The 27,924-nt window shown below is 50.2% G+C and overlaps 1 protein-coding gene across 5 annotated transcripts in view; it reads right to left on the reverse strand.

The window, feature by feature from the left end:
• The window catches only part of PEBP4 (phosphatidylethanolamine binding protein 4), a 287,960-nt gene that overhangs the window by 193,640 nt on the left and 66,396 nt on the right, over positions 1-27,924 (reverse strand). For 4 of the 5 annotated variants that reach the window (XM_055295677.2, XM_055295676.2, XM_055295679.2 and 1 more), the window contains 2 exons: positions 23,066-23,202; positions 15,539-15,665 (listed from right to left, as the gene is read on the reverse strand). In XM_055295677.2, the coding sequence (XP_055151652.2) occupies positions 15,539-15,665; positions 23,066-23,196 (258 nt within the window). In that variant the 5' untranslated portion in view covers positions 23,197-23,202. Of the gene's footprint in view, positions 1-15,538; positions 15,666-23,065; positions 23,203-23,305; positions 23,451-27,924 lie in introns of those variants that run through there. The other variant, XM_055295680.2, reaches the window with a different exon arrangement.

Below are 27,924 nucleotides of genomic sequence, written 5' to 3' on the forward strand. Positions count from 1 at the left end.
CAGACAAGTGTAAAGGAGAAAATAAAAATCACCCTTAGTCTCAACACTCAAGGAGATCCAATGTTAACATTTTGATATATTCTCCGTTCGCCTAGCTTTTTATTTTTGCATGCATAAAAGATATAATTTTTGAAAATTGGAACTATTGTTAAATGACTATTTTATCATTTGGCTTCCTTCGCTTAAAAATATATTGTGAGATTTTCCAATAGCCTTAAATATTCTTCAAGAACATGCTTTTTAATGGCTATATGGTACTTTTTCATATGGATAGAGCACATTTTATTTAACCAATCTATTGTTGAACATTTAAGACAATTTTCTTTTCTTGCTATTTTAAATAACACTACAATGAACATCCTTTTACATAAATTTTTGTGTGTTTCTCTGATTAAGTAATCAGATTAGAATAAATTCCTAGAGCTAAAATTACTGCTCAAACACAATGGACATGCTAATGACTTTGATAGGCGTTATTGAATCATCAGATTCATCTAGAAAAGTTGAAGCAACTTGTACTTTTGCCTGCAGTGTACACTCTTTTAAGAACACAAATTGTCATTTAGTTGAGTTTTAAATAAAGTTGTATACTATTTTCTAAAATCACACTTTTTACATTGTAAATGGAATGGAACTTCCCCCATATTTTTAATGAACTTTCTTCTTTCTATAATCACCCATTAACATCCTTTTAAAAAAAAAATAGGGTATTCATCTTTTTCTTGCTGATTTATAAGAGCCCTTTATGCATAAAGATAATAACGATTTGCATATTTGTGGCACATATGTTCTCTCAGTTTGTCATGGGGCTTTTATTTTATTTATGGCAATTAAAGTGCAGAGTTTCAAATGTTGTTGTAATTCACATCCCTCTTTCTTTTTATCACTTTGTCCTTTGACTTTATACCTAGGCAGACCTTTTCTCTCCTGAGATCAGCTATGTATCTATTTGAATGTTGTTGTTCTAGTTATTTTGTGGCTGTGTGAGTTTGGTTTTCTGTCCACTGTTCTAAGCCACACGGGCTTCAGGTAGAGGCAAGGACTGGCCTTCACTTCTCTAGGGGTCCGGAGGCAGGAGCCTGCCTGGACAGGTCAGAGGCAGTGGCCAAGGAGACGCAGGACCTGACCTGCCTGCTGCTCCCGCCTCACAGGTCTCAGCCTGGCAGGTTCCTCTCCACGGGGCCCTGGGATGTTGCTGGTGAATGGAAAAGATGAACGAGGAGGAGGAAATAGCTGTTCCACGATTACATACTGAAAAAGGTACACCTCACGTGGCCCTGTTTCCCATCTGAGGTGGGGGCGGTGGAGGATGGGAGCACCAGATGTATGGAAAGCTGGCAAGTTGCTTCACTCTTAGCACGTTAGAAATCAAGGAATCCAGTTCCAAACCTGAAATTAACCATCACTCTATTTCCAAGATGAAGAGTTTGAGGCAGCTGCTGACATTGCATATCCCCAAACACCAGGTTTTCATGAAGGAGAAATGCTATGGAGGTGGAGGAACCTGGGGCTGTCCAGAGATGCAGGTCTTCACTTCAGCCTACCCCCAACCCTCACTCTCCAGGGACCCTAGACACAGAAAGTACCAGGTGGGAGGGGGTGATGCTGAACGAAGGGTGTTACCTTAGGACACTGTCCAGGCAGAGGACACTGCAGGCTCCCTCCTCTGTCCAGCCTCGGGAGAGTGTGCCTTCCCGCATCCCTATTATCCCTATTTCAATCCAGCCTTCAAACTTCTCACTAAGGCTGCTTGGCCAGTTTGCCAAGTCAGTTCTGCAAGGGATTTGTGCATTCACCCCACAGGTTTACTGAGCATCTACTATCTGCATAACCATGTGTCCAGCCTTGTAATTTATTCCTCTTCAACCAGGGATAAAGTATTTCCTTCAAATCTCCCTCTCCTCTTTCTCTCTCCTTACATCTTTAAAAAAACAAACAAACAAAAAAACCACTCTGTCTTGAGTTCCACATCCACTGGCCTCTGCCTTGCCTCGACTGTCATGTTGCAAGGCTGCACTAGTCACCTGGGTGGCCGAGATGACTGTCCATCACCTTCACCACCATCATCCTCATCTACCAAATGCTCTTGGAGTTTGGGATTGACAGGTTGACATACATGATCTCTTCTCATCTTCATCTAATAACATTTTTTCAACAAATATTTACTAAGTGCCTACCATGTGACTGAGACTTCCAATGCTTGGTATGCACCAGTGAATAAACCAAAGGTTCCTGCCCTCATGGAGCTTACATTCTAGCTGTGGGGTGGGGGTGAAAATAGATAAAATGAACAAGCAGAAAACATAAAAAAAAGAAAAAATGATATGTAAGTTAGAAGGTGGTGAAGGAAAGTGGTGAAGGTTAGAAGGTGAACATGAAGGAAGGAAGTTAAGACGGATAAAAGGTCTCCGGGCTGTCAGAGCTGGGGGATCTGGAAGGCCCTTGGAAGGTAATCTTTAAGCAAAGATTTGAAGGAGAGGGAGACATGAGTTATGAAGCTATGAGTGGGAGGGAGGGATGCAGGCAGATACCATCCTAGTGCAAAGGCCCTATAGAGCATGCTCCATGCAGTCAAGAAACAGAAAGGAGGCTGGGCATGACAGCTCATGCCTGTAATCCCAGCACTTTGGGAGGCCAAGGCGGGCAGATCACTGGAGGCCAGGAGTTCAAGACCAGCCTGGCCAACATGGTGAAACCCTGTCTTTACTAAAAATATAAAAATGAGCCAGGTGTGGTGGTGCACACCTGTAGTCCCAGCTACTTGGGAGGTTGAGACAGGAGAATCACTTGAACCCGGGAGGCAGAAGTTGCAGTGAGTCGAGATCGTGCCACTGCACTCCAGCCTGGGTGAAAGAATGAGACTCCATCTCAAAAGAAAGAAAAAATAAAAGAGAAAAGAGAGAGAGAGAAAGGAAGGAGCTAGGTAAGCAAGGGAGGCGATGAGAAGTTAGTAGTTGAGGCCAGAGAAGTGAAGAGGTGATAGGCTGGCTCATACCAGGTCTGGGAAGCCACTGTCAGCACTTTGGCTCTTACTCTGGTGAAATGGGGAGGAATCGAAGGATTTTGAGCAGAGGCTGAGCCGATCTGATCTGCAGATGTAAAGGCCCACTCTGACTGCCTGGCTGAGAGTATGCTGGGCGTAGAGGCAGGCAGAGGTGGTATCAGGGAGATGGGTTAGGAGGCTGTTGCAATGACCCAGGTAGGGAGGATGGTGACCCTGGCCAGGGTGCTGACGGTGGATGAGAGAGGTGGTCAGCTCTGGGTATAGTTTCCTGGTGCATTGGCTGCATGGTGAGAGAGAAAGAAAGTTGCAGTGAGCCAAGATTGTGCCACTGCACTCCTGCATAGGTGACAGAGTGGGACCTTGTCTCAAAAAAAAAAAAAAAAAAAAAGATACTGATGACTGATGACTGATGACTCCAACATGTCCAGCCTGCACAGCTAGAAGGCTGGAGTTGCTCTTGACCAAGATGGGGCAAGACTGAAGATGGAGCAGGCTGGGGCAGGCTGGGGTTGGGAGTGGTGACTGGGTACTTGGGGCTGACCACGTTTCATCTGAGGGGCTTATCAGACACCCCAAATGCATGTGAGCAGGAAATCGTTGTTATGTGGATGAAATTTAAAGTCATGACATTGGATGAGACCACCCGGCAGAAGAAGTTGGGAACAAGAAAGGAGAAAAGGAGACACCGAAGTGAGAGCCAGAAAGAGTGAAAGTTAGTCCAGAGAGTGTGGGTCATGGAGGCCAAGGGAAAAAAAAAAACCTGTCTAGGAAGAGGCAGTGACCCACTCAGTAAAATGCTGCTGATGGGTCAAGAAAGATTAGGACTGAGGATTGACCACTGGCTCTCACCCCTGAAATGGATATTCCACCCATTTTAGCGTGAGGAAAAGGAATCGCAGAGTGAGGAAGTAACTTGCCCAAGGTCACAAGCTGCAAGCAACAGCGCTAGGATTTAAACTCAGGTCTGCGCAAAGCCAGGGGCCTTGGCACTTCTCAAACTCACCCCTTGGGCTCCAAGTGTTCCATAGACCAAGGAAGGCAGCTCTGAGAGGCAACAATTCGTCTTCCTGCTAGGTATTCGTACTCAGGAAGCCCGAGGGGAGGGGAAACTGCAGGTGAATAGGGGACTGACAGTGCAATTTTTAAAATCTTTTCAATCCAGGGAGAGGTGTGAGAGGCACGCTCAGTGTTGGGCCTTCTTTTCTTGCAAATGACCATCCCACCCAGCTAACTAGGGGCTTGACCCTGGAAGGCACTTCCAGTTAGCGGCCGAGGTTTAAAGCGTTGCATCCCAGAGATATTTGCATTTTAATGGCAGAAGGGCATTTCCACAACCAAGTGGCAAAGAGACATAGGGCAGGAGTTGCAGAGAGAGCTGAGCCCACCGGACCCAAATCAGGGATCCTGTATTTTTTTCACTCCTGGGTGACCTGCCCTCTGCAATGCCTTCCTGCATTGGTGGCCCCAGCCACTCAGCCAGCTCACAGGTTCCTGGGGCAGGACGACGGTCACCTATCTCCCCCTGGTGTCAGCTCTTCTCATTGCAGACCCAGGAGATAGAGGGCGATCTCCGCCTACCCGCCAGCGAGGCCTGGGGAGCCACACCTAAGACGTGGGTCCAGGGTCCTTCTCCCTACCCCACCCTCTGAGGCTCTACACCTGGGCCATGGCACAAACCCTCTGCATTGCCAGCGCCTGGGAGTTCGAATGTGTAATGGCTTCTTCTGACTCAATGTCAGGTTAGAAGTGCAGACGTAACCCGCAGTAAAGAAATGAGGGTCCCTGATTTGCGCACACCACTGTACCCCCACATAATTTCCTCCGCTGAATCACTTGATATTGCTGGGCCACAATTAGCCCATTTGTAAAGGGAGGTGACAGAACCAGAGGAGTCTCACAACCCACTCCTTCCCTGTACTGGCTTAGGTGGCTGGCTTCTTCCCAGGGCCTGGAGCAGTCCCTGGAAACACCTCAGGACGTTCGGGGGTACTGCAGGTTGCTCTCTATGCACCAGAAGCGGTACTATGGAGTGGTTAGGGGCAGGAGCTTTGGTGGCTGCACAGACCTGGGTTCAAATCCTGACTCTGTTGCTCAGGAGCAGTGGGAATCTTTCTGTGCCTCAGTTTCCTCATCTGTGAAATGAGGGCACTCATGCCTTCTGTGCTAGGTGGCTGCAAGACTTAAGTGTGATACTGTTCATAAAGTGCTTAGCACAGAGCCTGGCCATGCGGAGAATGGCCAGCAAATGTCACCACGTAGTCAACACTGGGAACCAAAGGGCTGGAGTGGGTGGGAAAAAGGCTAGAGCCAGGGGATCCAGGCTCTAGTCTCATCACACCACGTAATACATCTGTACTTTAGAGAAAACTAACGTCCGCCAGGTTGTGAGGAGGCTCAAATGAGGTACTGAGGCAGCACGCCGATGGGTGCCAGGTTGGGAGCCAGCCCAGCTGCGCTCTCCTGCTGATCTTGGGAGAGTCGCTTTATCTCTAAGGGCTGTGGGTTTCTCATCACAGACAGGGATCAACACCTGACTGACCCACGTCTCAGGAGTGACTGGAGATGAGGAGTGTGAAATGACAGCACTGACGTCTACAAATAAAAAGGACTGGCATGATGGGGGAAGTGTTTTGAAAATTGTACAGCTCACCCCGTTGTTAGCAAGAGACCAAGCCCCCAGCATCCTGCACTTGGTCCCTATCACGGCACGCATCTCCCCGCATGGCATCTGCCTATTTTCTTGCCGGTCTCCCAAGCATACAGAGGTCTCTGCCCTCAAGGAGTTTATGTTCTCATTGGAGAGACAGACAAGAATATGAATGGTGAGAACCCTGAAGGTAATACCAGGGGCAGAGGTTGGCAGTTCTCCATCCACCTGGAATCCTTGCTAGAAACACCCAGTGAAGGAACAACAATTCTCAGAAGGGAAGCTTAGCCCCAGGGCAACTGCCCAATGGCTTGGCAAAGATGGACAGGGTTACAGAACCCTTTTATAGTGAAGAAGGTGCTGGAACAGAAGTCAGGAGGCCTGGGTGGTAGTCTAGGCTGTCCATTAATTTGAAAAGACTACATATTGTATGATTCCAACTTTATGACATTCTGGAGAAGGCAAAACTACGGAGACAGTGAAAAGACCAGTGGTTGCCAGAGGTTGGAGGGAGGCATGAATAGGTGGAGCACGGAGGATTTTCAGGGCAATGAAACTACTCTGTATGATACTGTGATGCCATCATGCATTTGTAGAAACCCACAGAATGTGTGACACCAAGAGTGAGCCCTAATGTGAGCTATGGATTTGGGTGATAGTGATGTGTCAGCGTAGGTTCGTTGAGCAGAACAAATGCATCGCTCTGGTCGGGGGTGCTGAGGGTGGGGGAGGCTGTGCCTGTGTGGGGGCAGGGGTACATGCGAACTCTCTGCACCATCTGTTCAATTTTGCTGTGAACCTAAGACTGCTCTAAAACATAAAGTCTATTAAAAATAAATACATAATTTTCCCTGATCTGTTGTTTCCTCACCTGTAAAACAGAGACACTAATACCTGCTCTGCCTGCCATGACACCCACATGGCCATGATTGGGGTCTAGTGGACTCTGCGAGTACAAGACCAACATGTCAGGGGTGCACTGGTCCCTGGAAGAATGAAAGATGCCCTCAAAGTCGGGATCCTATGACAACTGCCCCTGCCAGCCCAGCCCCCAGCAGCTGCTGCAGCCCTCTACTCGGTCAGTTCTCACCTCCCCGCCAGGCAGTGGGGGTTTTGGACTGCAGTGGGCACCTCCTCCCAGCAACAGCTCCCCACAGCAGAGCTGGGAGCTCCACCCACCTCCTTCTCTCCACCCCTCACCCACAAGCCTGCAAGTTTTAACAAATAACACATGATACTGCTCTTCTAAAAATCTGCAAAACCTTTCTCAAAACTCCCCTTTAGGCCACCACCCTTCTTTCACCAGTAAGAGCAGGCAACAAGTCCCTGTAACATTCGAAATGCTCTTCCTTCTAAATGGCTCCCACAAAGGCCGGCAGCTATTTTAAAATCCAAGAAGCCTTTGCTGACACTCCCAACATACCGCTGTGAACAGATCCCAAACATGTGAAGAGCCCTACACAGACGCTTGTTCGGTGCCTTTAAAACAAACAAAAAAAACACCCAGGATGCAAATCCATTGAGTGCTCCTTTCAGGTCCCATGTGCCCCCTTGGTAGATCAGCCCACACAGTTTTTTCAAAGAAAGAGCATTTGATCTGAGAAACATCTGGAACCTGTTTCTCCAGCACTTGACTGGGAGCTTTCAGTGGACGTTAGCGGCCCAGTCGCTGAGCATACACTCTGCCTGCCTGAGCTGCCTGCAGGATCCTTCGGACTAGGGGTGGTGGATTGGGTGACGGGGAGCGCTGTTTGATTAAAAGCTGCTGAGGGCAGTTTCAGGTCTGACCAGAAGTTCTGGAATGACAGAGAAGGCCGCGAGGATAACGAGCCCTGGGAATGAAGATCAAGACTGGGAATCCTGCTAATGAAGCCGCCTGGAGTAAGACAGTCGCACGTGGCCGTTCCGTTACGGTTTCCCCTCAGCCATTAAGTGTTTAACAGACAAGTAATAACAACAACAATGGGCATTCTCACTATTGCAAGATGCCCATCACAGGCAGGGCAGGGATGCGTTCTGTGTGTATCCCTCACTCCCGGAACAGTATCTGGCAGAGGGGCAGAGAGTGGAGCTCCATCTGGATCTGCTCCAGCGAATACATGAATGAGTGAATGACACCCCCTGTCCACTGTCAACATTACAGGCCTGTTTTCAGGAATCAGGGGATTCCGGAGGCAAAATTACACAGGTGAAAGGTAGTTGAGTGCAAGCCAGGGAACCTGCCATCCGGGGCTGGTTCTCCCACTTCCCAGGTTTGGCAAGCGTGACCTTGGGCAGCGCCCTCATCTGTCATCAAGGGGATAATCCCCACTCTGTCCATTTCCCCATGTTGCTAGGAGGATCGGTCCTGTGAAGTCCTGCATAGGAAGTGTCTTTGCAACCTGAACATCTAACTGCAAAGGTTAGAAATACTGACAATCGTCACTCCCCTTTCAACCAGTCCAGTTGCACCCAAAGGAGCCCCGGATGACCCGGCTGGGGACCTGGGCTAGAGTGGGACACAGCTGAGTGATGTTAGCACTTTGACTACTTGCACTGAAGGAGCCAGGGACAAAGGATAAAATGCCCCTGATTCGTCCTTGACTGGGTGCTGGGCGCTCTCCTCACCTGCCTTCCCAGACCTGGCTCCACCTGTTAGCACCTGAACCCTTCATTTACAAGCTCAGCAGCCTCCCGTCCCCTCTGCCTCTGGGCCTCAAACACACACAGGCCTCCTAGAACCTCGGAAAGTCCGACTCTTCTTCTGTGTCTTCTGCCCCTCAGACTACAAACCTGTCTCTTTTTATGGTAGTGACAACTGATCCCATCCATCAAACTCCAGTTAGGTGCTCAGCACCAAATACGGCGGCATCTCATGAATTCTTCCCTAAACCCTCACCTGATGCACTGGTGATCTCCCCAGGGTGGCCCCTTATCCTGTCCTGACTTTATCTTCTGCTCCCAGCCCACAGTCCTGGAATGATCCAGATCCAGTGGCTCTTCCCCAGCCTGGCCCCATGCAGCTTCTCCCAGCAGTGGAGCCTGGTGACTCCTGCTCCCCATTCCTGCCTCTTCCCTGCACCTCCCTCCTCTGTGCGCCTTCACTTCTTCTGCAGTGTCCATGACATCATCATTCCCCACGCTCTGCCCCAAAGTCCTTCCACCCTGCAATTTCATGACATTGCCTCTTCCCCATGCAGTAGGGGCTCGGCTGGCTGAGCTCCAGCTCCCAGGGCCAGCATAGGGCAGCCCCCTCCAGCCCCTGCAGCCACACCTGCACCCCTCCTGCCCACTATCCCTTTCCTCCCCCTCTTCCCTCAGAAGCATCTCCTGCACCTCCCACCCCTGACTTCCAGTCAGTGGCCAGGTCCCATTGGCTCCAAAGGAGCTGGACACCCTTTGAAATATCCTCGTAACTCCCACCATCCACACCATTTATCACCTTGGAATGAGCATTTCCAGTTGACCCCTTCGACCCCTCCTTCTGCTGTATTTTGACATTGCCCTTTTATTGGCTCCTTCCTGCCAGAATTTACTTATTTATTTAGAGGTGGGGTCATGCTCTGTTGCCCAGGCTGGAGTGCAGTGGCACAATCATAGCTGCTTAGCTTACTGCAGCCTTGAACTCCTGGGTTTAAGTAATTTTCCCACCTTAGCCTCCCCAGTACCTTGGACTACAGGTGTGAACTACCAGGACTGGCTACTTTTTTTTTTTTTTTTTTTTTTTGAAACAGTCTTTCTCTGTCGCCCAGGCTGGAGTACAGTGGCGCGATCTAGGCTCACTGCAACCTCTGCCTCCTGGGTTCAAGTGATTCTCCTATCTCAGCCTCCCAAGTACCTGGGATTACAGGCATGTGCCACCACACCCAGCTAAGTTTTGTATTTTTAGTAGAAATGGGGTTTCACCATGTTGGCCAGGCTGATCTCCTGATTTCAAGTGATCTGCCCACCTCAGCCTCCCAAAGTGCTGGGATTACAGGCATCAACCACCATGAGGCCTGGTTAACTTCATTTTTTTGTAGAGATGGGGTCTCTAACTCCTGACCTCAAGCAATCCTCCTGTCTTGGGCTCCCAAAGTGCTGGGATTAGAGACGTGACCCACTGTACCCAGCCCCTGCCAGCATTTAAATATTCCCAGGCATCTCTTCTCCCCTGGCAAAGTGGTGGTGTGAGTAGCCCACCCCATGGGATCCACTCCTCATTCACTCCTCGGTCCCCTCACACAGGTAACCAGTGGCTTGCTGGGGTAAGGCAGTGAGTGTGTTTTCTGTGGCCTCACCCGATCTCTCTGGCTGGCTGCTGTTGAGCACGGCAGAGCTCCCCCCAGGTAAGCCTGTCCTCCTCTCAGAGTCCACCCCTGATGGAACACTGAGGAGGCAGACCCAGGCGCCCAGCCCTGCCTTCTCTTCTCAAGTCAGATGGCAGACCTGCCTCTCGGGCAGCTACCTCTGGATGCTACAGCCTCCTCAGACTCTGTGGGTCTCTGTGCAGAAGTCGGTGCCAACGGCTGCCATCCCCATAAACCCAGTGCTTCTCTGTGTCCCCTTCTTGGTGAAGGCACCATTATTAGAGTTAACATATACCCCAGCTTGCCAGGGCCATGCCCAGTGACACACATTGTCCTGGCATAACTATTAACAGCACCCCCCTTTAGTCTCAAAAGGGTCCTTAGATGAGAAATTATATACTCAACCTCATTGTTACCCACTCGCCTGCCCATCACAGAAACCCGAGGGTCATCTGGACTATCCCTCTCCCCAGTATCCCCACAGTCCCCAAGCTCTATGGGTTCCATGTCCTTAACATCTTTTAAGGCCAGCCCATGGTCCATGCCATCACCTAGGTTGCAGGGTGGGCACCTTGCCTTCAATCTTACCTTTCTTCCATTCTTCCACCTGCTGCTGGAGTGACCTTCCCAAATTGCAAATCTGATCACATTTACCAGCCTAAAAATCAAACGGTGACCCTCCTCCCCCAGCCACCAGCCAAGCTTCAAGATAAACTCTAAACTCCACACCAGGGCCATGAAGTTCTTGGCTCCTCACCATGGATGTGCCCCTGCCCTGCCTGCACCGACCCCACACCCCACCACAAGCCTCATCCCTCACCCCACCATCTTGGCTCCCATCTGTCCCTTGCTGGGTCCTGGCTCACTGACACCCTGTGTCCCCATGCTTTCCTGCTACCTGTCTATCTCCCCAGCTATACTGCAAGCTCCGTGATAATGTCTTTCGTCTCTGAATCAATAGCACTAACATGGTGCCTGATGCAAAGTATGTGTTCAGTAATATTTACGAAGTGAGTCACTGCACATCCCTAGCACCAAATAGTCCGTGGCGGCTGCAGTCCCCTGAGCCAGTGGGCCTGCACTTGTCCGCCTCCACATGTAGGAGAGGAGACTCCACATGTGGTCTACTGGAAGTGCCTGCCTGTTGGCCTCTCTTTACTCAGACGAACGTCTCTGCTCCATCCATTAGGGGCTCTTGTTCTAGAATTGCTGTGGGTGTTGGGAGCCCCACGTCCTTCCTCGGCTAATCATTTTGTGACTGCAGCAGCCTGCATTTTTCTGCTCTGTGTATACAGAGAAGGGTTGGTGGGGGCGGTGGACCTGTGAGTTCCGAGGTCTCTTATAGAGAGGAGAGTTCCAGGCCTCTAGAAAATTTGGGTTGAAACTTGTGTCTCCACCATGGGCCAATGAGGGCGAGAAGGTGCTCCCTGGGAGGCTGCGGCAAGAGGCCTGGGCTGGCATGAAATGCACTGGCACAGGTGGGTAGGGCACTCACGGCCACCTGCTTTGTGAGGAGAAGAAATAGTGCCTGGGCCAAGCCTGATTGGAAACTCTAGGGACAGCGGGACAGAACGAGGCAGCCTTTTGTTCCCTCCCTGTAATGCAATGCACATTCCCCACTTAAAGGCAATTTCTGCACTTGAAAAGGATTCCAGCTGGCGAAATTGAAGGTGGAGAATAAGCCCCCAGTCAAGAAGCTTCTCAGGGGCCTTTCAGTTTTCCTTGGCTTGAGAACGGGATGCATTTTTAAATGTTTGCCTCTTCATGTTTGTCAGAGCGCCAGGGGAGAAGCGCTTCCTCTTACTTCCACACCTCTCTCGCTCAGCCATAGCTGGCACGGGAGCCAGCCACGTTTTCCTGTGCTACTTTGCCTTCTCATGAACCTGCCTGACTTCCTCTCTTTCTCTGCCTGCTTCCCCACCCACCCCCCAGCTCACACCCCACCCCTAGGGGGAGGAGAGAGTCCTGCTGCCCCGGGTTCACTAGGCTTAGCAGCTTTCCTTCAACAGATGCTGAAAGGGCCAACAGTTGGGCTGACACAGCTCATAGCTCACACTCCAGGAGATGCTCTCCCAACTGCCATTCATTCATTCATTCATGCATTCATGCATTCATGCATTCACCTGTTCACTCTCTCACCTAGTCACCTAGTCAGCCAGCATGGGATCTGAGGTGCTGGTGGGGCCCACGGGTGACTCAAAGAAAAACAACACATAGTCTTTCTCTCCTAGCTTACAAAGTGCTGGAAGCTTTGAGAGACAGGAATGAGCAACTACAGCACAAGACACAGGGAAGTCAAAACCCAGTTTAGAGGGTAGGGACATTTTAAAAGCACAGAGAAAGAAAAGATCAGCCAGGGATGTAGGTGGAGCCCAGAAGGAGGCAGTCAGGGAAGGCTTCCTAGAGGAGGCAGCATTGTGACAGGAGCAGGGTCCAAAGATGCCAAGGATGGGGAAGTGGCCAGTGCCAGAATATGGATGTGGGAAGCTCTCTGGTGGGCACAGAGGCGCTGCTTCACCCCTCTTTCCAGGGCTTTGGAGTTTGCTGGGGGCAGTGGGGGGTTTCCAGGCATGTTCACTGGCAGTCACTGCTTTGGTGGCATTGCTTCAGTCACCTTGGAAGCAACGCACCATCCCCACATAGCAGTCACAAACTCGTGCCCTTCTCCATCAGGCCCAGAGGAAATACCTTCATGCTCTTCTCTGTCCTAAACACTCAGGCTCCCCGCACCCTTTTCTTGAGGGACCCATAGCACTTGCTCCTCCAGCCTCACGAGTCATGCCCTCTCCCTTAAGGGAAGCTCTAACTACCACCTTCCCTAAGAACTATATTTCCTTCCCTAAGAACTATATTTCCTGCCCACCGCCTTCCATTCTAGCCAGAGAAAGCTTCCCTTCCGCCAGCCCACCCCTGCCTATGCCAGCGCCCCCTGGTGTCTCCCTTAGAGCCCTTGCCAGTGGCCCACTGGCCAGGCCCATGGGCTCTGGAGTTGGGCAGACCTGGCTTTGACCCTGGCTCTGGCACCTTTCAGCTCTGTACTTGGCCAGATTACTCACTTCCATAGGACCTGTCCTTGCATTTCCTACCTAACATCCTTTCACCCTTATCGGATAAATCACACCTTGACTCGCATTCAGGGCAACCATCCTCCTCTGCTCTCAGTCCTTGTAGATTAAGGGGAGCTGTAGAGGGTCACTGCTAGGTTCAGGGATAGGCACGAGACCAAAGCGAGAACAATCCTGTGACTTTTAATGGATGGAAAACCCTATTTCCGCTGGGGTTGACAAATTGTTCAAACACAAACCTAAGGCTGTTGGGGCCATCTTTGTCACCACAAGGAAAGACTCTATTTACAAATAAAAAACAGCATAGAAAAAAACAGTCAAGAGACAGATTCCTGGTGACACTGAGCACCTGGATCCAGCCTCGCCTGAAGTTATCCCTGGAGTTTTCAGTTTTGTGAACCAATGTTTCCCCCTCTTTTCTGGCTTACGCCGATTTGAGTTGACTTTTTGTCACATGCCACTAACAGTCTTGACGAAAGAAATACTCAAACTTGGAGACTTAAATGAAAGGCCCGAGTCGTGCCCAGGAATAAGGTGGCACTCAGTGACCACTTTTGGCAACTCTCTCTGAATCTGCCTTCTCATAGGTCTGTTATATTTCCATAAACTATAGTTCCATAGTAGTAGAATACTATGTTTTTCTTCTTCCCACAGCTTCGATAAAATCTTTGTAAAATCTTCACTCTCCCTGGCTTTTTTGACCACAGCTCTGTGTCCCTCATAAATCTCTATGTTCCACATCCGTTTTCTCCCCACCCCACCCCTGGGTTGAGGCAGGATGAGTTTAACAGTACAAGACTTCAGGATGTGGCGTGGGTGATGTCGTCTTTGAGTAATGTGCTCATAACCCAGGGTGACGAAACAAATCAAACCAAAGACTTTCACAACAGGCTTCAAATCCCTGCTCTGGACACCAGGTGCTCAGAAAAGTCTACACTGCCATCTAGTGGATGTCTGCAGCATCATCGGCACGCGGAAGGAAGCCCTTTGGGGAGAATTCCCCTTGGGACTGTCCCTGGACTGTGAAAGCATCTGACTGACCCTCACTACATAAGGGACAAACCCCAAGACAAGTGAATGGATGGTGAAGCCGAGAGTCCTGTCCCGCAGAGTGGCATATACTCTTCTCTAAAAGACTGGGTTCCTGCCCGGCCTCTGTGGCCCTGCACCTCTCATCCCAGGGGTTAGAATCAGCAGCCTTCCTTTCTCTGCTCCTCTTGGCTGTCCACAGGTGTGCCCAGTCCAAGGGTTTCCAGGGAGGAGGGCTGACGCTGTGTGCACATGTGTGTGCATGCAAGTGTGTGTGCACACATGTGCACACATTTGCACGTGTGTGCTTTATTGCTTGTCTCCCCAAAGGAAAGGGTGTTTGTCATGTTTGCAAACAAGACAACCTAGCAAAGCTTCATGATAACAGCCTCATAACTTGTGAACCATATCACAGTCTATTTGCTCTCTGATAGTGAAAAACACTTCAAAGAGTCTATTTCTCGCATCGGAGCAACTTGTGTGCTGCCGCCCTCCGGAGCTTGTTGTCCTACTGGGCTTAGCTGACTGCATGAGGCCTAACCAAGGCAGCACTGAGGGGAAGGAAGAACCCCTTGTGGCCCCTCCCTGTCACCCTGCACAGAAGGGACCAGAAGGTCAGCCTTGGTGTGTGTGCTCGGCCACATCCCGGCCATGACCCTTCCATCTCCAGGCATTTGTGACCCAAGTCCTGCCTAGATTGACACCAGCACCTCCTTCTAAAACACAGCAGAAAAGAGGCCAGTCTCCACCACTGACACTCTGGGGGCTCAGTCTGGCCCAGGAGTCAAGAAATAAAGAAGCGGAGACCAGAAGGCCAGATCAGCTCCCCCAAAACACACTCTGGCTGCTGAGGGCAGCAGACCCATTTCTCACACCTATGACTCTTCCCCAGGCTTCCCAGACCCCCAAATGTAATAGTGCTAATCACTGCCCAGTAAAATAGTTATTTCCAATTCCTAAAATGCTTTGTTCTTCTTTTATACAACTTTGGGCAAAAGAAGAGCGTGTCTCATGTTGCGACAACAAAGCGTCAAGATGCACCGACCTCTGCCTGTTTAGGCGACTTGGGAAGCTCTGTCCTGGTAAATACCAGCTTCTCTCCAGCCCAGAAGCCATCTGAAGGCCCAGACACCCCGCACCTTGAGAGAGGACTCCTCCCATACCACGCCTTCTTCCACTTATCTGCCAACTCCAAAGCACACACCAGCTGGTCTCCACCAGGCTTAGGGTCCCAGATCTCAGAGGCAGCCAAGGAGCTCCCAGAGCAGGGGAGCAGGAAGAGGCCTGGGCAGAATGGCCTCAACCATCACCAAAGTTTCCAGTCTGCAGCCCTCCCACTGGCCCCCAGCCTTCTCCTCAAGTCCACTCTAACGAAGGCACAACGTTATGGCAACAGCCATCTGCTGCCACCAGATCCAACCCAGATGGCTCTGCATGCAGCTTCAAGTCACCCAGATGAGCAAGCCTGGAGGAACATCAAGACCCCCAACTCTCCCCCCGCTTTAACACAACCCTGCTCACTCACGTCCATGGCCCCCGGGAACTTGACTATCGGCTCCATCCAGGAGGTGATCTTCTGTCTGTAGTTGTTACAATCAGGAACAACCTTGCAGCCAATGCTCCCCAACTCTGGGTAGAAAACTTCAAGGCCCCTATGAAGACAGAGGGGAGGTTGCCCTGTGTCAGGATTTTAGGGGAGCCTGAGGTTCCCAAGGCTTCAGTCTAGCACTACTGGGAATGTAAGGTGAAATGGGACCAAATCCTAAACCTGCCACTAACTAGTTGTGTGACCGAAGAGTTACTTGACCTCCTTGTGCCTCAGTTTCCTCATCTGTAAAACAAAGACACTAATAATTCCTCCCTCATGGAATCAGTGTGAGGAGCAAAGGCTTGTCAGAACAGAACCTGGCACGTTGTAAGTCATCAGAAAGTATAATATTAATTATCATCAGCGTTTACTTCCCTAGAAGAACAGATATCCTTAGGCAAACTTAGTGTCTTTAAAGTAGGATTGAGTTTATAAAAACAATACCTATAGATTGCTTTTCAGGAACATTCTTATTACAGAAAGAAAGGCTTAGCAAGTCAGCATACCTTCCTTCAAGGGCATAGACCTTCCCTCTCCCCTAAACAATCAAGAGCTCCCCGTGCCTGAAATCCCATTAGGTGAAGAATTGGCTTCTTTGGGTTAAGCATGGACCATAGCCTAGGTTCTCTTTCAAAATGCAAACATCCCTCAGGGGGTAAAACACTGGCTCACTAAGACTGTCAGTATGAATAAACCGGTTCAGCTATTTGCTCCCTGAGAAGCAGGGCCCGAACAGCACCAGGGTTCTGAGAATGTGGCTTCCTGGAAGGGAAGAAAATATGACGCAGAGCAAGGCAACAGAGCCTGCAGGGCAGGGCAGGCTGGGCTGGGCCATGACTGCACCAGGGTGGCCTTAAGTGCATGCTTATATTTGAAATTCAGGAACGTAGGTAAGACTTTTCAAAGACTTTTTTAAAAACTGTTTTTGCTTGCCCTTCTATTATAATTTATCTCCATGACCTAAGTCCTCTGTAGGGTTAATATGGGGTTAAGACATCACTGAGAGAGAAGGGTTGTGGGTAGGGAGTGGGTGTTGCAGGTCCCCAGCCTTTCCTAACACCTTGCATGGGTAGGCTGCTCTACAGCCTGCCAGTAGCCACCCACAGCTGTCCACAGTGCCTTGCTGGGGGTGATGCCTAAGAGGACCCTGTGAGGATGTAATTTGGAGAACAGATCTGGAGGGAGAGCTCCCTGAACCTGGGGCCTGGGAGTAGGCCAAGAGTAGCTTCCTGGTGGGGAACCCTGCATTGCCCCTCCCACCTTCCACCTCCCACCCTTCCAGTGGCTCCTGAAGTCCAGCCTTGGGCAAAAGGCCGCTGAGCCCCCAGCACCTGGCAGCCCCGGACCAGGACACTTCGGTGGGCCAGCACCCCCAATGCCAGAAGTCACGTGCTCTGGTCTCAGAAAGTGGAAGCAAGATGAGTCACGGGCTTGCTGAGCAAATTTGTTTCTTCTAACTCTTTGCGCATTTACAGCAATTCTTGGTGGATGGCAAGATTTTCACAGCTTTTGGAGAAGTTTTAGGTGACCAGTTTTATCTTCCTAGCATCATCTTAAGGACCGTTTGGTTTGTTTCTGCTGCAACTCCTTGCTGCCGCAGCTAGCGAGATGTGAGGCAGAGAGGGGACCCTCCAAGGGCAGAGAGACAGACAGCAAACAGCACAGGATGGGAAAACTGAGAGGTAGGGAGGAGGTAAACTGAGGGTGGAGGGATGCCCTCATGCCCGTAACACCTCTCCCCTTTTTATCAGAGTGGAATTGTTGTAAATATCAAAAGAATTAAACAAGCAAAATCAGCAAGTTGTTATTTGATGAGGTGGGCACAGAGCCACAGAGAGTGCCCTGAAGGACAGGGCACGTGCCAGGGAACCAGGGACTGGGTCTTGTCCCTGTCCCTCTCTTCATGCCCATAGGGCACTGCCAGGCCAGCGTCTGAAGGTAGCATATTGCCCCACCTAGGATGATGGGAAAGGGGCGTGTGCAGGCCTCTGCCCTGCTCAGCTGCATTAGCAAAGGCTTGGAGAAGGACACAGAGACAAATTTATTTGACCTGCAGATGGCACAGAGCTGGTAACCAACAATTCCGATGATCAAATTGACTTACAAGACGACCTGGACAAACCTGAGGTGAGCTGAATCAAAAATTAAAGTTAGTGAGAAAATACACTTTAAATTTTGCATTCAAGACCAGGCACGGTGCCTCATGCCTATAATCTCAGCTCTTTGGGAGGCTGGGGTGGGAGCATCACTTGAGCCCAGGAATTTGAGACCAGCCTAGGAAACGTAGTGAGACCCTGTTTCTACCAAAAATTAAAAAAACAAAAACCAAACCAAACCAAACCAAAACAAACAACCATGGTAGTGCCTACCTGTGGTCCCAGCTACATGGGAGGATCACTTGAGCCCAGGAGATAGAACCTGCAGTGAGCCATGATTGCATCACCGCACTCCAGCCTGGGTGACAGAGCAAGACCCTATCTCAAAAACAAACAACTTGCATTCAAGCCAGAAAACCTCAAAGGTGCCACCTTCCTGTGTGCCCTTGCTGCTTGTGGTTTACCTGACATGGAATTCATTCTAATTTCCATTTGGAGAGTTTGGGGATTTCCTGATCTCCTTGACAAGACTTGGAGGCACCCTAGACAGTGGAGTGAAAAGATCAGGGGCCCTGGCTACATAAGGGTAGCAGTGAGCTTATGTTTCCTGTGGGAAACACCAGGAACCTCTGAGGTCCTCCTTAAGGGGCCATTATCGTGGCCCAGGCCTGCTGTACCCTGGCCCAGCTGACCTCTCCTGCTTACGGGGGCACTGACCTTGCACTGCTCAGAGCGAGAAGCCTGCCAGCCCCTCGGCTCACTCAGCAGAGCACCTAGAAAATTAGATCCCACTTGTGAGAGGCAACCACATTTCTCTTCCTCCTTCCACATGAAAACTTCACCCAGAACCGTTTGTTTGTTTGTTCGTTTGTTTGTTTGTTTGGTTTGTTTTTTGAGACAGAGCCTTGGTCTGTCGCCCAGGCTAGAGTGCAGTGGCGCAATCTCAGCTCACTGCATCCTGCTACATAAGGGACTGGGGACGAAGGGCATGACTTTTACTGGGCCACCCCAATAGATCAGGGACATCACATATGTATGATTTCATTTCATGCAACCATACCTTGAGGCAGCTGTTATCACTATTCCTATCTCCAGATGAGTAACTGAGAAACTAGGACAATACTTATTTGCAGCTGCTACATGTTGGAGTGACCTGTTGTGTACAACAGAGAACTAGTACAGGGGGCTCGGCTGCACTTTCTTCCCCACACCACACGTTTTCATGTTTTCCCTAGTGAGCCGTTTCATTCCTCCAGGCTTCAGTTTGAGCAAGGTGGTCATGTGAGTCTCTTTGTCATGGCAAGAATTAGATCACAAGGGCCGGGCGTGGTGGCTCAAGCCTGTAATTCCAGCACTTTGGGAGGCTGAGGTGAGATGATCACTCCAGCCCAGCAGTTAGAGACCAGCCTGGGCAACGTAGTGAGATCCTGTCTCTATAAAACAGAAAAAATTAGCCAGGTGTGGTGGTACGCATCTGTAGTCCAGCTATATGAGAGGCTGAGGTGGGAGGATCGCTTGAGTCTGGGAGGTCAAGGTTGCAGTGAGCCATGATCCTGCTACTACGTTCCAGCCTGGGTGGCAGAGGGTGATGCAGTGAGACCCTGTCTCTAAAAACATGGCTTCTCAGCTGTGCCTGTATGAAGGGCTTAGTATTTCAGCTCCCCCTCAGTGAGTGCTATGGTCTGAGTGTTTGTGTCTCCTCAAAATGTATATGTTGGAATTTAATCCTCAATATGATGGTATTAACAAGCGGGACTTGGAGGAGGTGATTAAGTCACCCTTATAAAAGGCACCCTCATAAAAGAGGCTGAAGGGAGCTGCCCTTCCCTTCCACCATGTGAAGTCTCAGCAAGAAGGTGCCATCTTTGAAGCAGAGAGCAACCTTGTACCGCACACTGAATCCACTAGCACCTTGATTTTGGAGCTTCTCAGCCTCCAGAGTTGTGAGTAATACATTCCTGCTATTTAGAAATGACCTAGTCTAAGGTATTTTGTTATAGTAGCTGAACAACTAAGACAGTGAGGATGACAAAAAGATACATGGGATATGAGGCTGCCTTGAAGAGGGGGCTCACTGTGAAAGTGTGGGTCACCCCACTTGAAAAACAGCAAGCCAGGTACGGCAGTGCATGCCTGTAATCCCAGCACTTTGGGAGGCTGAGGCAGCAGGATTGCTTGAGCCCAGGAGTTTGAGAACAGCCTGGACAACATACCAAGACTCCCAACTCTACAAAAAATAAGAAACAGCCAGGTGTGGTGGCGTGCACCTGTAGTCCCAGCTACTCGGGACGTTGAGGCAGGAGGATTGCTTGAGCCCAGGTGTTCAAGGCTGCAGTGAGCTATGATCAGGCCACTGCACTCCAGCCTAAGTGACAGACAAGACTCTGTCTCTAAAAGAAATGTATTTAAACAGAAGAGTAGCCAAGGCCCCTGAGAGAGACTGAAGGACTGGGGGATGACTGCCCAGGTTGGGGGGAGCTGGGGATGAAGGGGCAGGGCAGGGCATGGCATCTGTCACCACACACATGAATGACCACAAAGAAGATGAGAAACTAGACTAGTTTGTGCACCTCATGGATCTGCACTGGAAAAGGTGGGTTGATGTTCAAGAAGAGCAGCAGGGCCTTGGGATAAGAATGTACTTTCCGAAGAACGGAGCTTTTCGGCACCAGAAAGCAGGACGCCTTGAGCAGCAGCTCCCATCCCTAGGGGAGCGCTCAGGGCTGAATGGATGGCAGCAGCAGGTGGGGTTTGTTGAGTGGATTCACCTCCTGGCTGCAGGGTTGAAGGATCATGGTTCTTTCAATTCTGCGACTGAGCCCAGGGTTGGGACTCTCGGTGGTTTTGCTGGTCTAGTCTGGGGTATCTCAGAAGCAGGGAAGGTCTGATTCCCGAGAAGCTTTACTCTTAACAACGTCTCACTGCTTGTCACAGTACATAAAATTCCTCCCTTATAGATTAATACCTTTAGGCATTGAGTCCAATCTTTAAGAGTTCCCTGGTAGACTCCAAATGCCCACGAGAGGAGTGCCTTCTCTGGGGCATCTCTTGCCAAGGTCAGAGCCTGAGCTGAGTGGGGATCTTGAGGAGGGGGTCAGCGCAGGAGGTCCTGCTGTCTCCTCAGGGGTCCGATCTGTCCTTGACGCACTTTTCATTTAATCATTATTCATGATGATCTCTTCCAAACAGAAATCTTCAGTGACAATAAAGACAAATCTCCTCTTTTGCGATGATGGCTTGAAATCAAAAGACATCTGCCTGGCGTGCAACCTTAGGGTCATAAGTCTCTTTCTCAGACTGGGGGCCTGCTGGTGTATTCCGGGAGTCCTGAGAATGGCCCCCCTTGACTGAGTCTGGGAGCCCTGGACCCGGGGTGAAGGTCGTCAGAAGCAGATAGGGAAAGAGCATGAGTGTGGAGTCAGACAAGGGGGCTAGATCTTGGCTCTGCCACTTTTAAGCTATGTAAACACCGTGGGCAGGTTTCTTAACCTCTGGGGACTCTTCATCTGCAAAATGGGGGTGCTAACACAGACCTTGTAGGTTCGTTACCGACAGTGAAAGGAGTCAAGGAGTCCAAGCACCGGCGGAGCACCTGGCACACAGAAGGTGCCCTGGGACTTCCCACGTGTGCCCCCATGCATGAGTCACCAGGGCACCAAGGGGTGATCTTGGCAGGGCAGAGCCTAGGGCATCCAGAGCCTCAGGCTGGTCACCTCTTCCTCTTCCTCCTTCCACATGAAAACTTCACCCAGAACTGTCTGTTTGTTTGTTTGTTTGTTTGTTTGTTTGTTGAGACAGAGTCTTGGTCTGTTGCCCAGGCTAGAGTGCAGTGGCGTAATCTCGGCTCACTGCAACCTCCACCTCCCAGGTTCAAGGGACTCTCCTGCCTCAGCCTCCTGAGTAGCTGGGGTTACAGGTGTGCGCCACCATGCCTGGCTATTTTTTTTTATTTTAGTAGAGATGGGGTTTCACTGTGTAGGTCAGGCTGGTCTCAAACTCCTGACCTCGTGATCCACCTGCCTCAGTCTCCCAAAGTGCTGGGATTACAGGTGTGAGCCACCGTGCCCGGCCTACATCCAGAACCATTTAACAAGATTTTCCAAAATATACTGACATGAGCAAAGTTTGGTACTTTTTGTTTGTTTGTTTGTTTTGAGGCAGGGTCTGGCTCTGTTGCTCAGGCTGGAATGCAGTGGTGCAATCATGGCTCAGACCAGCCTTGACCTCCTGGGTTTAACCGATTCTCCCACCTCAACCTCTTGAGTAGCTGGCACTACAGGTGTACATCACCATGCTTGGCTAGTTTTTAAACTGTTTTGTAGAGACAGAGTCTCTCTATGTTGCCCAGGCTGGTGTCAAACTCCTGGGCTCAAATGATCCTCCACCTTGGCCTCCCAAAGTGCTGGGATTACACATGTGAGCCACTTCATCCAACCAAAATGTTACTTTTTAAGAAGGATTCAACTACATAACTTTAAGAGAAAACATGTATTTATGATTCTAAAAGTAATGTTTGTCAAAAATGTTTTAAATAAAATAAAAAAGAAAAACATTTTCATGAACAGTAATGTTTGTGAAAATTCAAAGGTACAGAAGAGAGTAAGCAGTCAAGTTCTTTTTCTTCCTCTCTCATTTCTCACACATGGGCTCAGCCGGGTGTCCCCCTCCTCAGTCACCAAACTGGCAGGGAGGTTTGGCATCAATTTGGCCTGGGGAGTCCTCAGGATGACCCACAAGTCCAAATGAAGGCTTGCTTTTCTAACCGGCAGAGTTGGTGAGGAGAGAGCCAAATGCCAGGCCTTCCAGTTTACCCAAAGTAGAAGCAGCTTGTGCCCTTGGAAGGGAGGAAGCCAGCCTCGTCACCCAACTCCATCCAGTGCCATGATTCCTAAAGGGCCCCTGCACAAACGCTCCTGGGTCCCATCATTGAAAAAAAACCTCTCACACAGGAAGGGTCTAATCACACACCTTCTTTCATTAAAGTGCCTCTTTGTTGGGGTTCTGGGGAGAATGGGCATTCAGGCTGTAGGGAGGGATGGTCTCTCTCTGGGTATCTCTCTGAGGGTCTCAGCCTCCTGCCCCTGCAAAGACCCCCCAGGTTTGGAGGGCCCAAGCAGAGCCGACCACATGAACAGCCCTCCTGGTCCTGGGAGAGATGCATTCTGGAAGGCAGGAAGGAGTCTGTTTCTAAGTCCCTTTCTCAGCGCCATCCTCCATCAAGGTAGTCTCTAGACCTGACATGTGTTCTGTCTTCCCCATAAAATCAGGCTCAGGAGATGGTGCTCCTTGGTTCTGGAAATACCCCTCCCTGCGATTTACCTACCCAGTAGCCTCTGTGCCTCCCGCCTCCAAGCCTGCCCTGACTTACTGGCAAAAGAGGGCGTCCTCGTCCAAGAGGGCCTCATGGGCACACAGGCTGTTCTCGTCCTCGTCTCCAGTGACCACCATCATGAGACCCAGTAACAGTGCTGCTGTGACCAGCCTCATTGTCCAACCCATGGGCACCTGGAACAGAAAGAACTTTAGAGCGGCTGGATCCCCTGGCAGGGGGCTTCCTGCCCACTACCTGTGCCCCTCACCCCAGGGCCCTACTTGGCAGGATAGAGACCTCTGGTTAAGCACAGGGAGGAGGGCAGGCAGCTTCCAGGGCTCCGCAGCTAATCCAGTCCACCACCCGGACACAAGTACTTCAGGAGGACCTGGGCCTCCTCCAAGTTGGACTCAATGTACATTCCTGGGAGAGGCCCCTCCCCTGGCAGGACACAGCTTTGTTGTCACTCTTGTCCTGGCTGCCAGGGCAGAGAGCAGGCTGCAAAGTAGAAGTGCTTATATAAGCTTCTCGGTGCAGCTCCTTGTCCAGTCCCTGCTCTTGGCCCGGGGATGGTCAGCTGGCCAAAGGCCAGCCTGCTCCTTGGCTGTAAGGCAAGCCTTGGGAAGCTGGTGACCTCAGGCTCAGGGCTAGGAGTTGGGCTGTGCCCCTCGGACCGGCTCTGACTCTCCTGGCCCCCATTCTTCCACCACCCGTCTCCACAGCCTGTGGGCTTCCCCAAGGTGGAGGTGGTTGGACACAGTGACCTTGTGTAGGAGGGACTGCTGCAGGGGGTGGGGGCAGGCGCACCCCAGCCCGAGGCCAGCCCCTAAGGGCCAGCTGAAGACAGAAGGGTGCGTCTGGGTGCACCTTGCAGCTGTGCTGAACTCAGCACTCTCCCAAAATAATCGTCTCTGGAGAAGGAGGTCTGGGGAGCTGCTTGGGGCTCAGAAAGGGGTGGCCTGCCCCAGCGCTGCACCGGGAGGAAGGGGAGCCGGGGACTGTCGCCTGCATTCCCCTGGGGAACAGTCCTGCCACCAGGTGCACGTGGGCCTCTGGTTAGAGCCTGAGTGGGCAGGGAGAAGAATAAAGGCAGCTTGCCACAGCCTTTCTAATAGCTCTGCTCTCTGCCTCTCAGAGGCGGGGGTGGGAGAGACGTGCCAGCAACTCACGACGCCTGGCTTCTGCTCTGAGATCTCTCTGGATGCTGGGGAGGCCACTGTGTCTCCCTAGAACACACCACTTTTCCTTTTCACAAACAAGTAAAATAATTCCTGTCACCGCGGTGCCTTGCTAAGGAATATGAGATCATCACTGTAAAGTACACGCAGCTAGACCTTTAGAGAAACTACTTTCAGCGTAGTCTGCTTTCTGGCTCAATTCCTGCCTCCAGGATCCCAACCTGTAGCAAAAAGCCCCACTTTGGGGCTACATATTAAACACATTTCTCAATCATTAGGCTCTCTGAAGTACAACCAGGACTCCCCCTGCCTCCAACCAGAAAACCTATTCCCAAGATCTCCCCTACTGGACAGAGTCTAATAGTAGCCTCCTCACAAGACCATTGTGAGAATGAAATCAACCAGGTTAAGCCCTCAGTAAGGTGCCTGGCACAAAGTAAATGCTCAATAATTTATGAATAGTCTAAGTATTCTCTCATGGACCCATCCATTCATTCATTCCTTTGCAACTCACTTCACTCATAGGCATTAAGCACCTCCCATGTGCCTGCCCCATGTTGGGCCCTGGGGTATAGGTTGAGCATGGCCTTGTCTGCATGCAGCTCACAGGACAGCCACAGCCAAGGAGATGCTGCCAGAAGGGCTGCCCAAGACCAAGAAACTCATCTTCCGAATGGCATCCACTAGAGAAGCCTCAACTTTTCTGGGTGTCAACTCTTTTAGCACAGTGATGGCGGCCTGGAGGAAGGGAGAGCCCACAGTGCAGGTAGCTGCTGTTGAGCCCACTTCCAGTGGCAGTTCTTCCTTACTCCACATGCCAGGCACTTTTATCTCCGAATCCTCATGCCAATCCTTGGAAGTAGGCACTATTATCACCCCATCTTATGGAGGAGGAGACGGCACAGCGACATTAGTTAAAACCTGATCTTGGTCACCAGGAAGTGGCAGACCTGGAATTTGAACCCCAGGCTCTGGTTGAACCTGTGGAAACTGGGTTGAGTCCGTTGAGTCCATGCTTTGTTTTGAGACAGGGTCTCACTCTCATCGCCCAGGCTGGAGTGCAACGGGGTGATGCTGGCTCCTGCAACCTCTGCCTTCTGGGCTTCAAGGGATTCTCCTGCCACAGCCTCTCAAGTAGCTGGGAGTACAGGCACACCACGGCTTTGGCTAATTTTTGTATTTTTTGTAGAGACAGGGTCTTGCATTATTGCCCAGGCTGGTCTCAAACTCCTGGGCTCAAGTGATCCACCTGTGTGCTCCCAAAGTGCTGGGATTACAGGCGTGAGCCACCGCACCCAGCCCAGAGTCCATGCTCTTAACCACCTGGCTCCACTGCACTCTGTAGCTGCTCAACTGCCTCTCACTCACTCCCTCTACATTCCCTTTACTCTTGGGAGAAGGGCCCAGAGTCCTTCACGTGGACCACAATGCCCTGCGAGATCAGGCTTTTCCTGTCTCTCTAGCTGACTTCCTCCTCCTCTCACGTGTTACCTCTGGCGGGTTCCTCAAGCTCCTTTCTATGCCAGGGCTGTGACAGGCACTGACCCTGTTTCCCACCTTCATTAGGGGGGTAGCTGAAATGTCGTTTCCTAAGGGAAACTTGCTCTGACTGCTAGGATCCATCAGATTCCTGTTATAAACAATTAGAGCACCTTACTGCTTTCTTCATTATTCTTATATAGTTATAATAAATTATTTTATGGTTATGTGTTTAGTGATAGTATCTCCCTCACCCGCCCAGCCTATAAGCTTCTGGGAGGCAGCACGGAGACTGTCCAGCATTCTGAGCACCTTACGTGGAGTATACAGAGGCTTAATAAAATTCTTGTTTAAGTGCATGACACACGCCACTTCGGTTTCTCATCATCCTCATTTTCACTTAACAGGTCTTAACTCTGTAAAAACATCAGTAGGAAACGAATCACTCTGTTTGGCCTAGCCCTGGATGCCTTTTGCTTATTTATCTAACCTTCTCTGGCTTGTTTTTGTGCAGAGAGATCTGGCAGAATGCAGTGGTTCTCGGGATTTTCAAACCTGATCTTTCTCTTGGGGATTTTCAGGACTTTGATTCATACTTGAAACCTAAGATCTGAAAGCCGTATTCAAGCTCGCGGAGTGACAATTCTCCCTCCCCATCACCACCCCGGCTCCTGGAAAGTCCCATTGCTAGATTTCTTGGTGCCCACCCTTGAAGTCCCCCTCCCTTCCTTCAGTTACCTGGGCTGGGACCACCTCCAGACACCACCATTCAAGCCAAACCTGTGGCTTCCTGAGATACATTGGTCCCTCCAGCTACTGGGATCTGTTGGACCACTGCTGCTGAAACTCTCCACTCCCTTCTTATCCCTCCAGGCCTCCTGTGCCTGACACCCTCCAATCACTGCCCAGGCCTCACTTAATTTCTCTACCCAGACACAGACTCTTGTTCTTTCTCTCTCTCCTAAACCTTTCCACGAAGGCCCTTTGGAATCTCTGAACTGCAGTGAACAAATTCCCCTGAATTCTTTTCATTGATTCCTAATTAAAAATTAATTGAGGTAGAATTCACACATAAAATTCACCCTTTTAATATGTATAATCCAGTGGGTTTTCGTATGTGCACAAGCTTGTGCAACCATCACCACTGCCAAAGTACAGAGCCCTTTCATCAACCTAAAAGAAGTCCTGTACTTATTAGCAGTAACACCCCATTCCTCCCTACCCCCAGTCCCTGACAACCCTAATCTATTTTCCGTCTCTATGAATTTGCCTATTTTGGATGCCTCTACCAACATTTTCCCTTCCCTCTTTTCCAGCCTCCCTTCCCATGGCCACTTTCTTGGACATTTTCATCACTACAAATTGCTCCATCCCTAAAATATTAAATTCAAGCAGCTTTTTTTTTTTTTTTTTTTTTTTTGAGAGGGAGTCTTGCTCTGTCGCCCAGGCTGGAATGCAGTGGCATGATCTCAGCTCACTGCAGCCTCCGCCTCCTAGGTTCAAGTGATTCTCCTGCCTCAGCCTTCCAAGTAGCTGGGATTACAGGCACGCACCACTATGCCCAGCTAATTTCAAGCAGCTCTTCTGATCACCATCTCTTCTCCTTCCTCTACCCTCTTGTTACTTCTCTGCACTTAGTCTTTCATTTGATTCTAAACTCTGGTCCCTTGACCACTCTCCTTTTTCCTTACCTATTCTGACTACCTTCCCCTCTGGTACCTGGGTCTTGCAAACCTTTGTACTATTCACTTGCTAACATCTTCAATTTCTTCCCCCTTATCTTCGCATTGCAGCTGTTGGATGCAACTTCAAATTTGGAACAGTCCAATGATCTGGCTACTCCGTCATGCAATCCTGCTCCCACTCTACTCTCAGTATCCTGTGCCTTCTACAGAGCCCAGGGTGGGGCCCAGGAGCCATGGGGGAAAACACTGTGCTAAGTGAAAGCAGCCAGTCGCAAAAGAGGACATATTGTAGATTCCATTTATATGAAATGTCCAGAATAGGCAAATATATAGCGACAGAAAGTAGACTAGTGGTTGCTAAGGCTGGAGGTGGAGGTAGGGTAAGACGTGAATGAGAAGTATGGGGATGATAGCTAAAGGGTATGAGGTTTCTTTTAAAGGTGATGAAAATGTTCTGAAATTGACTATGTGATGGTTGCACATATCTATACATATACTAAAAACCACTGAATTATACACTTCAAAATTTATGAATTGTGAGATATGTGAAGCATATAGTAATAGAGCTGTTTTA

Source organism: Symphalangus syndactylus, chromosome 10, assembly GCF_028878055.3.
Source record: "Symphalangus syndactylus isolate Jambi chromosome 10, NHGRI_mSymSyn1-v2.1_pri, whole genome shotgun sequence".
NCBI classification, from domain to species: domain Eukaryota; kingdom Metazoa; phylum Chordata; class Mammalia; order Primates; family Hylobatidae; genus Symphalangus; species Symphalangus syndactylus.